This window comes from Coregonus clupeaformis, unplaced genomic scaffold (assembly GCF_020615455.1).
Source record: "Coregonus clupeaformis isolate EN_2021a unplaced genomic scaffold, ASM2061545v1 scaf0204, whole genome shotgun sequence".
In the NCBI taxonomy this organism is placed as follows: domain Eukaryota; kingdom Metazoa; phylum Chordata; class Actinopteri; order Salmoniformes; family Salmonidae; genus Coregonus; species Coregonus clupeaformis.
The window spans coordinates 111,417-125,383 of record NW_025533659.1 but is presented as its reverse complement, the minus strand read 5'-3'; the positions used below and the strand labels follow the sequence as shown (position 1 = coordinate 125,383).

General features: G+C 41.7%; 1 protein-coding gene across 2 annotated transcripts in view; it reads right to left on the bottom strand.

Annotated features, from left to right (window-relative positions):
- The window catches only part of LOC121534768 (ras-related protein Rab-28), a 62,071-nt gene extending 52,848 nt beyond the window's left edge, over positions 1-9,223 (bottom strand). The window contains exons 1-2 of one of the 2 annotated variants that reach the window (XM_041841349.2): positions 8,964-9,223; positions 971-1,067 (exon numbers count right to left, since the gene is read on the bottom strand). In XM_041841349.2, the coding sequence (XP_041697283.1) occupies positions 971-1,067; positions 8,964-9,038 (172 nt within the window). In that variant the 5' untranslated portion in view covers positions 9,039-9,223. The remainder of the gene's footprint in view (positions 1-970; positions 1,068-8,963) is intronic. The other variant, XM_041841345.2, reaches the window with a different exon arrangement.
- Positions 9,224-13,967: the final 4,744 nt, after the last annotated feature.

Sequence of the window (13,967 nt, the reverse complement as noted above, 5' to 3'; positions counted from 1 at the left end):
TCTTTCTCCTACTATTACCAACTGAAACTGAATATAGGACTGAATGTAATACTTTCAACTTATCATATATTTATTTTAGTACTTAATCCACCCTTATTAGTCATACAAGAATGGAGCTATTTTGCAGACTTTTGCAGCTTTATGCATTGGCACCGTTTTAAATATGCAATTTCAAATGGTGAAAATCCCAATTTCATATGGTAGGAAGTGAAATCGGAGGGATTTAGTCTAAATATAGCATTAGTCAAATATTTATTTTACACATCCAAGGGGATACAGACCAGGGCTTTATTTTTGTGGGTTTGAAAGTAAACAAATAAGAACATGAATGTTTTATGTGGTGCAGAACAAAGATCAGTTGAACCCCAGGATCAATGATATGAATATAAAATGCTAAAATGTATTTACTCTCTACAGTGCCCACAATGTGTAAAGCTCGCCTCTCTGGACATAAGCTGTCCATTGGCTTCATAGACGGAAAAAAGCCTGGTGTTTGCTCTAGAGAGAACAGATTTCAGAATGAATAAGGCTGAGAACAGGAAGACTCTCCACAATGTGGTGCTACCAAGAAAGACACATTCAGTCCTGAGATAACCTGAGGAACAAAATTGTTTGGTTCTACCCTGAAATGCTAGGGAAGGAACAACATAGTTTTTTATAATTTGCAAAGAAATTGAGAAATTCAAATTCCTTTGTGTAGAAAATAAAAAATTAAAATTGTGCACAAACTAAAATTGGCAAACTAATTAAGGCTACTTTAATAATATCTAAATACTTTTAGATATGCATAAGCAGTATTCAAGAGATTTAAAGTCAGACACTGCAGCATCTTACATCAATGTGCCTTTAACAGGTAAAGTACAGTATGTGCACGTGTTACCGTGTGTGTGCATGCATGTGCAAGTGTATGCCTGTATCTGTGGTGTGGTACAGAGCAGGCCAGCAATCCTAAAGGATGAAGGTGTCTTACCTGGCAGAGTTATTCTCTTCAGAAAGAAATCCAGGCCAATGGTTTGTTTGTACTGTTTCCCAAAGGCCTCCTGCGCAAACCTGGTGGCGAGTGACGTCTGAAACAGAGAGAGAGAAAGATCATGCTAAGCGAACAACTAAACCAATTGAATTCAAGCCTTATGAACAAGCTTGAGTGTTGGAGTGGTGTTCTGTATGACAACTAGGCCCATTCCATAACTCCAAATGAACTGGGCCCATGACTTTTCTCAATTTAAAAAAAGATAACACTGATTGGGAAGATGTTTATCCTAGCCATTGTAATTAGTGTGGGATAAGCTAAAGCTGTTGTCTCGCAAAACTGGCCTGACGGTAAAAATAAAACAGGTGTCTGGGTAGACGAGTCATGCATCTGAACTACAGCCTCTAACTGCCACAAGAACTCCAAAACGCCATGTCACTTACAGTGAGGGAAAAAAGTATTTGATCCCCTGCTGATTTTGTACATTTGCCCACTGACAAAGAAATGATCAGTCTATAATTTTAATGGTAGGTTTATTTGAACAGTGAGACAGAATAACAACAAAAAAAATCCATGTCAAAAAACGTTATAAATTGATTTGCATTTTAATGAGGGAAATAAGTATTTGACCCCCTCTCAATCAGAAAGAGTTCTGGTTCACAGGTGTCTTTTATACAGGTAACAAGCTGATATTAGGAGCACTCCCTTTAAGAGTGTGCTCCTAATCTCAGCTCGTTACCTGTATAAAAAGACACCTGTCCACAGAAGCAATCAATCAGATTCCAAACTCTCCACCATGGCCAAGACCAAAGAGCTCTCCAAGGATGTCAGGGACAAGATTGTAGACCTACACAAGGCTGGAATGGGCAACAAGACCATCGCCAAGCAGCTTGGTGAGAAGGTGACAACAGTTGGTGCGATTATTCGCAAATGGAAGAAACACACAAGGACTGTCAATCTCCCTCGGCATGGGGCTCCATGCAATATCTCACCTCGTGGAGTTGCAATAATCATGAGAACGGTGAGGAATCAGCCCAGAACTACACGGGAGGATCTTGTCAATGATCTCAAGGCAGCTGGGACCATAGTCACCAAGAAAACAAATTGGTAACACACTACGCCGTGAAGGACTGAAATCCTGCAGCGCCCGCAAGGTCCCCCTGCTCAAGAAAGCACATATACATGCCCGTCTGAAGTTCGTCAATGAACATCTGAATGATTCAGAGGAGAACTGGGTGAACGTGTTGTGGTCAGATGAGACCAAAATGGAGCTCTTTGGCATCAACTCAACTCGCCGTGTTTGGAGGAGGAGGAATGCTGCCTATGACCCCAAGAACACCATCCCCACCATCAAACATGGAGGAAGAAACATTATGCTTTGGGGATGTTTTTCTGCTAAGGGGACAGGACAACTTCACCGCATCAAAGGGACGATGGACGGGGCCATGTACCGTCAAATCTTGGGTGAGAACCTCCTTCCCTCAGCCAGGGCATTGAAAATGGGTTGTGGATGGGTATTCCAGCATGACAATGACCCAAAACACACGGTCAAGGCAACAAAGGAGTAGCTCAAGAAGAAGCACATTAAGGTCCTGGAGTGGCCTAGCCAGTCCCCAGACCTTAATCCCATAGAAAATCTGTGGAGGGAGCTGAAGGTTCAAGTTGCCAAACGTCAGCCTCGAAACCTTAATGACTTGGAGAAGATCTGCAAAGACGAGTGGAACAAAATCCCTCCTGAGATGTGTGCAAACCTGGTGGCCAACTACAAGAAACGTCTGACCTCTGATTGCCAAAAAGGGTTTTGCCACCAAGTACTAAGTCATGTTTTGCAGAGGGGTCAAATACTTATTTCCCTCATTAAAATGCAAATCAATGTATAACATTTTTGACATGCGTTTTTCTGGATTTTTTTGTTGTTATTCTGTCTCTCACTGTTCAAATAAACCTACCATTAAACTTAGACTGATCATGTCTTTGTCAGTGGGCAAACGTACAAAATAAGCAGGGGATCAAATACTTTTTTCCCTCTCACTGTATACAGTCGTGGTCAAAAGTTGAGAATGACTCAAGTATTGGTCTTCACAAAGTTTGCTGCTTCAGTGTTTTTTTATATTTTTGTCAGATATTACTATGGTATACTGAAGTATAATTACAAGCATTCCATAAGGGTTAAAGGCTTTTATTGACAATTACATTTAGTTTATGCAAAGAGTCAATATTTGCATTGTTGTCCCTTCTTTTTCCAAGACCTCTGCAATCTGCCCTGGCATGCTGTCAATTAACTTCTGGGCCACATCCTGACTGATGGCAGCCCATTCTTGCATAATCAATGCTTGGAGGTTGTTAGAATTTGTGGGTTTTTGTTTGTCCACCCGCCTCTTGAGGATTGACCACAAGTTCTCAAATGGCATTACGGTCTGGGGACTTTCCTGGCCATGGACCCAAAATGTCGATGTTTTGTTCTCCGAGCCACTTAGTTTCACTTTTGCCTCGTGGCAAGGTGCTCCATCATGCTGGAAAAGGCATTGGTCGTCACCAAACTGTTCTTGGATGGTTGGGAGAAGTTGCTCTCTGAGGATGTGTTGGTACCATTCTTTATTCATGGCTGTGTTCTTAGGCAAAATTGTGAGTGAGCCCACTCCCTTGGCTGAGAAGCAACCCCACACATGAATGGTCTAAGGATGCTTTACTGTTGGCATGACACAGGACTGATGGTAGCGCTCACCTTGTCTTCTCCGGACAAGCTTTTTTCGGATGCCCCAAACAATCTGAAAGGGGATTCATCAAAGAAAATGACTTTACCCCAGTCCTCAGCAGTCCAATCCCAGTACCTTTTGCACAATATCAGTCTGTCCCTGATGATTTTCCTGGAGAGAAGTGGCTTCCTCGCTGCCCTTCTTGACACCAGGCCATCCTCCAAAAGTCTTCGCCTCACTGCGCGTGCAGACGCACTCACACCTGCCTGCTGCCATTCCTGAGCAAGCTCTGCACTGGTGGTGCCCTGATCCTGCAGCTGAATCAACTTTAGGAGACGGTCCTGGCGCTTGCTGGACTTTCTTGGGTGCCCTGAAGCCTTCTTCACAACAATTGAACCTCTCTCCTTGAAGTTCTTATGATCCGATAAATGGTTGGTTTAGGTGCAATCTTACTAGCAGCAATATCCTTGCCTGTGAAGCCCTTTTTGTGCAAAGCAATGATTACGGCATGTGTTTCCTTGCAGGTAACCATGGTTAAGAGGAAGAACAATGATTTCAAGCACCACCCTCCTTTTAAAGCTTCCAGTCTGTTATTCTAACTCAATCAGCATGACAGAGTGATCTCCAGCCTTGTCCTCGTCAACACTCTCACCAGTGTTAACGAAATAATCACTGGCATGATGTCAGCTGGTCCTTTTGTGGCAGGGCTGAAATGCAGTGGAAATGTTTTTTGGGGATTAAGTTCATTTTCATGGCAAAGAGGGACTTTGCAATTAATCTTATCACTCTTCACAACATTCTGGGGTATATGCAAATTGCCATCATAAAAACTGAGGCAGCAGACTTTGTGAAAATTAATATTTGTGTCATTCTCAAAACTTTTGACCATGACTGTACTGTATTCTATACTATTCTACGGTATCTTAGACCATGCCACTCTGACATCGCTCTTCCATATATGTATAGATTCTTAATTCATTCCTTACTTAGATTTGTGTGTATTGGGTATTTGTTGTGAAATTGTTAGATATTACTTGTTCGATATTACTGCACTGTCGGAGCTAGAGGCACAAGCATTTCACTACACCCGCAATAACATCTGCTAAACACGTGTATGTGACCAATATAATTTGATTTGGAGTCGTTTACCAAGAAGACAGTGAATGTTCCTGAGTGGCCGAGTTACAGTTTTGAATTAAATCTGTTTGAAAATCTAAGGCAAGACCTGAAAATGGTTGTCTAGCAATGATCAACAACCAATTTTAATTGGAATTTTGAAAATAATAAATTGACAAATGTTGTACAATCCAGGTGTGGAAAGCTGTTGGAGGCTTACCCAGAAAGACACAGCTGTAATCGCTGCCAAAGGTGATTCTAACATGCATTGACTCAGGAGGTTGAATACTTATCTAAATCAATATTATTATCATCATTTTTTACCAATTGAAAAAAAAAAATCAATTTGACAGAGTAATTTGTGTAGATCATTAACCAATTAAATCAATTTTAATCCCACTTTGTAACATAACAAAATGTGGAAAAGGTTAAGGGGTGTGAATACTTTAAGGCACTGTAAGTCAAAACAGTCAAGCATAGGCTAGTTCAAGTCTTTGTGCCATCAAACCATGCCCAATTTCAGTCAGTCATTAGGTTCCAACTCTGCTGTAGTATTGTAAGATCTATCCCAACTAGAATCACTGAAGGGGAGTCATCTTGACAGCTGTTTCTCATGTGGCTGAATAGGACAGATTTTCATTAGATAGCTTTGGCTTTTTCAACATACAATACCAGTCAAAAGTTTGGACACACCTACTCATTCAAGGGTTTTTCTTTATTTTTACTATTTTCTACATTGTAGAATAATAGTGAAGACATCAAAACTATGAAATAACACACATGGAATCATGTAGTAACCAAAAAAAGTGTTGAACAAATCAAAATATATGTTATATTTGGGATTCTTCAAAGTAGCCACCCTTTGCCTTGATGACAGCTTTGCACACTCTTGGCATTCTCTCAACCAGCTTCACCTGGAATGCTTTTCCAATAGTCTTGAAGGAGTTCCCACATATGCTGATCACTTGTTGGCTGCTTTTTGTTTTTGCTGCTTTTCTGTCACTCTGCGGTCGAACTCATCCCAAACCATCTCAATTGGGTTGAGGTCGGGTGATTGTGGGGCCTAGCTACATGTAGGCTATGGTATTACAATCACAAACACCACAAATATGTTGAGTTAAAAGTCCTTTAGCTTCTGTAATACCATGTGAGGCCTGCTGAAACTGTGAGTGTCCATATTCTTGACAGCTCCTAACTCAGCTGGTGGACAAGCCTTCACACATCTACACCCCCCCCCCCCCCCACATATTTCTGAATGGACAACCACAAGTGAAAATACCCCGCAAGATGGCGTCCAAGAAAAACTGAACCATTTGCAATTTGCTCAGCAGATTGACATTAATAGGGGGTGCCTATTCAAAGATTGGGGGTAGGGGTCCTGTTTTCTGCCCAAAACAGACAAGCGGGTAAGTCATGGAGACAGTGATGAACTGACACCTGGCAGCAGTGTGAGGAGGGTTATTAATGTAGCGTATCTACTGAGAACCGAGTTGTGCATGTTCTCTGTCCGCCTGAAGAAAAAGTGATTTTTCAGACTTGGAACATTAATTTCTCTCGTTGAGCCTACATAGAGGAACTGCTCCATTCATTTTGTTTCTCTTTGAGGGGGAGGAATGTCTTTCAAGAGAGGTTAGTGAAGCCAAAAAGCACTTAAAATCACTGCAGTACATTCACACTCAATCATTTGAGGATTCAGAGACACAGCGAAGAAGAACCGCTGCCGCATTGGTCACGACAACCTCTTTGCTGCAAACAGTCTGTGCTGTGACAAAGAGAAATGTTGGTACATTTGGGTTACCTGCATTATGACCATACAGACCAAGCAGTCTCAAAATATTTGCCCAGAAATACATGTCTTTCTAAAAAATAAATCTGAACTGAACATTTGCATTCAGGCTATTCTGCAAAGTAGGCTACAGAGCCTAGGTCTGGAAAATGTAGGCCTATATCTACCAAGAAGAGAATGAATGAAAGACTCATTAAATATGTATGGTAAAAACAGTCTTGGCTGGGTCTAAAGCCTATGCATAGAATGTTACAAGTTTTAGGTGAGGTTTATGAGTTTCTAGTTTTAAAGAAAATGTGTCCAGAATGGTGACTGGTTTTATTACTGGCCTCAGTGTTGACAGCAAGCTAGTAGCCTAACAACGATTCAGATGCCGCCTGAACATTTAAATCACTGCAGAATTCTCCATGCCTCCTCCCACTAAGCTTATACCACAGTTGGTTCAATTCCAAATGTAATAGAAGAACATAATGATAAGCTTCCAGATTAAGCCTAAGAAATACATAAATGCCATTTGAGTCTTAAAAAGGTGTGTGTAATCTGGAGCGAGGTCAATCCCATTTCTGCAGACTGAGACTTGTCCCTTGCTGGTTCATATGAAGGAATTGGTAATTACTGCAAGAGCTGTCATGTTAAAGCACCGCTTGTGCAGCAGGGAGTCAAATGAGAACATTCACTCCTGAGTATAGCAAGGAAGGGTTCGCTTGAAAATATAGGCTACACTTTTTCGCCTACTGAACAATCAAGCTTTAGATTCTAGGCACAATTTTATCTACATTGAATGTTATGCCTGCATGAGTAAATAGGCCTAGGCCCATATTATTTCCCTGTAACTTAGACCTACAACATTGATTATGTGAGAAGAGGCTTTAATCATTATATGTAGGCTAGGCTGTTAGGCCACCTTGTACTAGGCAATACAGCAACGGAATTATTGTGTAGTCCACACACACACCTTTGTGGCCTACCTGTAATCACTGGCTAACAAAGTAACATTAGACAACCAGAGTACTACGGTCCAAAGCTCTCCAGAAAGTCCCTCCAACAGCACACGTAACCTGGATTAAGGGTCAGGTACGATTAATAGGTTTACAAAATAGGATTCATGCCAGATTTAAATCCACTATGCTATCTTCGAAACAGTTTATGGATCTGTTACACAGTAACAGTAGTTTGATAATCTTGGCAATCTCCCTCTGAACAATTCTGAATTGAAGGTTGGAGCATATATATTGAGATGTATTCAGGGGTGACAGTAAGGCGGTATGGTCCGGTCCGGCTAAATAAATAGTGGGGGTACGCCATACCGGTAAAATGTCCAGAAAACTGTAGGCTATTACACCACTTTTTATAATTACCGCATGTCAGAGGCATACAAAAATGAGTGAATGGATTTGACACCGGGTGGTATAGCCTACGCTCCAAAATGCGATGTGATTCGACGAAAACACAGACATTTTGCCAAGGCAGAGATGAGTGGCCGACATCAAGACACGCGCGGACAGCAGTGGATGCATAAATTATGGCCTAATGACAATCGCCAAATGTCATTACACTTTTTGGTGTTGTGTGTCTCTTTCCATAAGAGTTTTGAGCAGTGTATTTATGAACCAACCTAGTTATGCTATTCTAATCAATTTAGGCCTGTTGATGCACTCAGCTGCTCAACCCAAAATAATAGCCTGCTGAACTCATCAGCCCTAAATGTGGCAGATTTGGCTGCGACTTTTTCGGTCTCTTTCAAGATTGATGATGTTCTTCAACCGTTTTCCTGGTCACTGTCTGTGGCCGGGCAACATGTTGCGCACCACAGGCTTAATTGTCCATTCTGTTGACACTGACTGTTAATAAGACAATTCAGAGGAAAGTAGCTTGGTAGCTCATCATTGACAGTAACTGGACTTTGTTTCCATGTCGTTAGCTAGCTAACGTTAACGTTCCGCCCTGGTCCAGAGCTAACTAACTAACTAGCTATTTACATTACTCTGCCCCTGTTGTGCAAAATGAAGACGGTAACTAAGGTTAACCAACTAAATTATCATCATCATTGGCTATAGTTATGCAACAACAAAAACACTGCCTGTCTGACAACCCTAGGTGATGGTTCCCCTTTTACCTGGCTGAAGAGCTAGCTAGCTAGCTAACGTTAACTAGCTAGTTTAGCAGCTAACATGCATAGCCAAAACGTTGGCCTAGCACACGCAGCTATGAAGGACAATTATGTAAGATACTCTGAGCTAAAGTTATCCACTGCACAGTAATTTACCCAATTAGCCACATAGTTATGTTGCTAGCTAGCCAACTAAATTAACGTTACTCAAAAAAACAAGTCTAACGTTATCTGTTAGCTTGCTAGCCAATGTTAGCTAGCTCAGTTAGCTTGAACATCCCTCACCTTCCCCGATGCGCCGTCTCCGATGACTACAATTTTAAGTTGCTTATCTTGACTGTCCTCTTCTGAATCCGACATGTTGAAATATATTGCAATGAAGTTATTTATTCTACTGAAAATGTACTGCCATTCACAGTCAAAGGTTATTGAATATAGCTAGCTAACCAGATAGCTAAAATAGACCGAGCACTAGGCAACCAGACGCCATTTCACCAACTAGTGTTGCCAGGCATGTTCCATTTATATTTTGCAAGCCTGTTATTTACAAACACTTTATCGGCTAACGGAAATACTTGTACATTAAACACACATTTGACGTTACAGCTTTTATTATTTTTTTATCATCCAAGGTTAGCTAATAAAGGAGGTTGAAAAAATATATATATCATGACACTGTGCTTTACAATGGACAAGTCCTAGCAGGACCTGACCAGTCACATCAGTGACAATAGATGACGCGTCCCTGTTGCTATGGTAATCAAGGTCAAAGGTGAAGAGGCATTCTTTCCTATAAATAAATGTAGGCTAAGTATTTACCGTTCCTTAAATAATAATGTACTTCCCCCACACGATGTAGCCTAATGTGCATCAAACTGTATGAACTGAAGTACGTAGCCTAGCTACACCTTCGAAAACGCCCCACATATCTTAACCTAGCCTATTCATCATGCATTGATGGTCCATAAAAAGTATTCAAATTATCCATAGCCTATAGGTTATAGGCTACGAAGTGCATGCTCAGAGAATCACAGAGCAAAGTTATATTTCTAAGGTAGCTGCTGAGATGGTGTAAATAAAACTAGGCTGCATTACACACTGCAATGGATATTCCAACCCCGAGCCCTGGCCCCCTACTCAAAACATCCTATAGACTTAGTGATTTGTCCAATAGAATCCTATAGGATTTGTGTCACCTCTATCAGAATCCTATTGGAATCCTATCGGACTACTTTTTTCCTGTTGGAAATAATAATTTTCACCTGTAAGAATTGTTATAGCAGATGATAAATGTTTTTTCTTACATTTAGCAGATGCTCGTATCCAGAGCGACTTACATTACATTTTAGTCATTTAGCAGACGCTCTTATCCAGAGCGACTTACAGTTAGTGAATACATATTATTTTTTTATACTGGCCCCCCGTGGGAATCGAACCCACAACCCTGGCGTTGCAAACGCCATGCTCTATCAACTGAGCTACATCCCTGTCGGCCATTCCCTCCCCTACCCTGGACGACGCTGGGCCAATTGTGCGCCGCCCATGAGTCTCCCGGTCGCGGCCGGCTGCGACAGAGCCTGGATTCGAACCAGGATCTCTAGTGGCACAGTTAGCACTGCGATGCAGTGCCTTAGACCACTGCGCCACTCAGTTAGTGCATACAGTTAGTGCATACATTTGCATACTACCCCCCCGTGAGAAACGAACCCACAACCCTGGCGTTGCAAGCGCCATGCTCTACCAACTGAGCTACAGGGGACCAGTATGTTTGTTATTGCTAAATATATGTGCCTTATATGATGATTTCTGGTAGATAATCCAAATAAATCAATCACATCATGTTTTTGGACTCATTCAGCAGTTTTTACCTAATTAAGTAGCTAGAACACTATTGGAAATTAATGTTGAAAGTCCCATTCATATTCCTAAAACACATGTTGAAAATGATGCTGTTGCTGCTTCCCATTGACAATAACTAGCCCAATGTCAAAACACTGTTTTGAAGTGTCCAATAAACCGTTTGTTATACAGTAATATTGAAAACATTAACATAAAATGTTAATCTATGGCAAGACCTGAAAATGGTTGTCTAGCAATGATCAACAACCAATTTGACAGAGCTTGAAGAATTTTGAAAATAATAATGGGAAAATGTTGCACAATCCAGGTCTGGAAAGCTCTTAAAGACTTACCCAGAAAGAGGCACAGCTGTAATCACTGCCAAAGGTGCTTCTACAAAGTATTGACTCAAGGGTGTGAATCATTTAGTAAATAATATATTTGCAAAAAATTCTAAAAACATGTTTTCACTTTGTCATTATGGGGTATTGTGTGTAGAAGTGGATCGCCAATGCGGAAAGGTAAACGCAACACTATTTTGTTAATCACTCATCGATATCAATTTGAAATCAATAGAGCAGAGGCAAACGTTTGGGGTCTATGCACTGTTTAAACTAACACTATTCAAAGGACACACTGAATCTGAGAATAATTGTAATATCACTGGTTAGAAGAGAATTAGCTGAAAACAGTAGAATGTCGGATGGAAGTTTTGGGAGGCTGCCGAAACGGGGATGGAAACAAATCACTTGCTTTGTTATTTAATTTCAACGAATCACGACCTGCCATAGGATATCAACAGTGACAAGGGTTGGCTGTTATTTGAGTGATAGTTTGACTCTGAAATGTATAGGTGTGAGGCCAGCGACTTTTATACAGAGAGCGCCCTGAATTTTCCCTGCCATTTGAGTTTGAAAATGAAGTCCTGAGACTGCCAGCACGTATGACAAAATCAACGGTCCAAAACCAATGATATTGATATGTTTTAAGCAATCGATTTTGTGTCATTTTGATTACTATAAAAGTTTATACTAACATCACTAATCTGAGGTAAATACAATGTGCAATTACCCTCAATTCGATGTGGTCAAAATGTGAGGTTGTGTAACGTAGTAACACATACTGTCGTCTACGTGCAGGAAATTAGCGAAATATTTAACAATCTAAAGTGTAAAAATAAATTTACATTTCAATTAAGGCTAATAGTGTACACATATATTTTTCACTAGTTTAACCATTTACAGAGTTAAATGATGCTCTTATGCACAATTTAACCGGGCGATCTAGAAAGAGCTCCCATAGTGATTGTGCAGCAGCGGGTTCATTTGCCCTGCATACTTGTTACAACCTGTCAAACCATAGTATTGTTATTATTCTATTCATTGTTATTTCAGACCACATTGCATGGGCACTACAATTGGATAAATACAGCTTTATTGGACAATCTCACAGATAAATATGGCATAGAAACCTGAACATGAATGTTAAACTGCAATCAAGATTAAAGACCAGTAAACTGAGTAACAGCCTCTCTCCCTTGTCTCTGGAGCACAATCTCCATATCTTTGCCTACTCACACCAGTGATAATTCCCTGAGGTTCTCAACCTCTTCAACACACCATCACAATATGGAGTGTGCAAGTTCATTTGCAGTATGACCAATAGACAAATCCTATCAGATTCTGAAACCAGTCCATTTGGGATTGAATATTATAGGATCCTATAGGATTCCAATAGAATAATCTAATAGAAAACTCCTATCAGATTTTGGAACCAGTCCTATTGGGCTCCTATGGGATTCTATCCTATAGGATACAGTCCTATAGGATAGCTGGCAAAATCTGATAAGATTTTCTATTAGATTTTATTTATTGGAATTCTATAGGATTTTTTGACTAGGGCATTATTACTCAATCCTCATTAGCCTAATCAAGGATGGTAATGCTGCTGTCACAGTCTCCAAGTCTGGAACACACTATCTATCCCTGTCATTTGCAGAGGACTATGAAATAAAATATATCAAAATACACTATATACACAAAAGTATGTGGATACCCCTACAAATTAGTGGACCGTTTCTGACAGATGTATAAATTCGAGCACACAGCCATGCAATCTCCATACACAAACATTTACAGTAGAATGGTCTTACTGAAGAGCTCGGTGACTTTCAACGTGGCACTGTCATAGGATGCCACCTTTCCAACAAGTCAGTTCGTTAAATTCTGCCCTGCTAGAGTTGCCCCGGTCAACTGTAATTGCTGTTATGGTGAAGTGGAAACGTATAGGAGCAACAACGGCTCAGCAGTGAAGTGTTTGGCCACACATGGCCGAGCAGCCGCACACAAGCCTAAGATCAACATGCGCAATGCCAAGCGTCGGCTGGAGTGGTGTAAAGCTCGCCGCCTTTGGACTCTGGAGCAGTGGAAATGTGTTCTCTGGAATGATGAATCACGCTTCACCATCTGGCAGTGCAACAGACAAATCCGGGTTTGACGGATGCCAGGGGAACGCTACCTGCCCAAATGCATAATGCCAACTGTAAAGTTTGGTGGAGGAGGAATAATGGTCTGGGGCAGTTTTTGATGGTTCGGGCTAGGCCCCTTAGTTCCAGTGAAGGGACATTTTAAAGCTACAGCATACAATGACAATATGACACAATTAATTGGAACGGGCTCCCGCCGTTGCAGTGCTCTTACCAGCCTATCGATTCCCCACGAAACTGGTGCAACAATCAGGGCGTTGGGGACAATGGGGTCGTCCCTCTCGACCAGGTCCACAGGGTCAAACTGCAGGAGAGCACTTGGTGTTCTTCGACCCCTGAAGGTATGAAATGGTGAACCGGAACCTGGTGAAGAACAACGCCCACCTGGCCTGGCGCGAGTTGAGCCTCTTAGCCCCCTGAATGTAGACTAAGTTCTTATGGTCCGTCCATACGACGAATGGATGGGCGGCCCCCTGTAGCCAATGTCTCCACTCCCCCAGGGCGAGCTTGACCGCTAGTAACTCTCGGTTCCCTACGTCGTAATTCTGCTCCGCCGGGGACAGCCGACGTGAGAAAAAGGCGCACACTCGTCTGGGTGAAGGCTGTCAGTGAAAGGGCTAGGGAGCTAAAATTGCAAATAAATCGCCTATAAAAATTAGCGGTTGTAGTTGCTTGAGGGATGAGGGCTGGGGCCAATCCAGTACCGCGCTGACCTTGGCTGGGTCCATCCGTAGGTCCCCCTGGGTGACAATGAACCCCAGGAAGGAGACTGTCTCTGTTTGGAACACGCACTTCTCCGCCTTGATGTAGAGCTGGAGACGGAGAAGGCATTGGAGGACCTGCCGAACATGCTGCTGGTGTTCACTCATGTCCTTTGAAAATATTAGGATGTAATCCAAATACACGAAGACGCTGTAGTCGAGGAGGGCCCGGAGCACGTCATTGACCAACATCTGGAACACCGC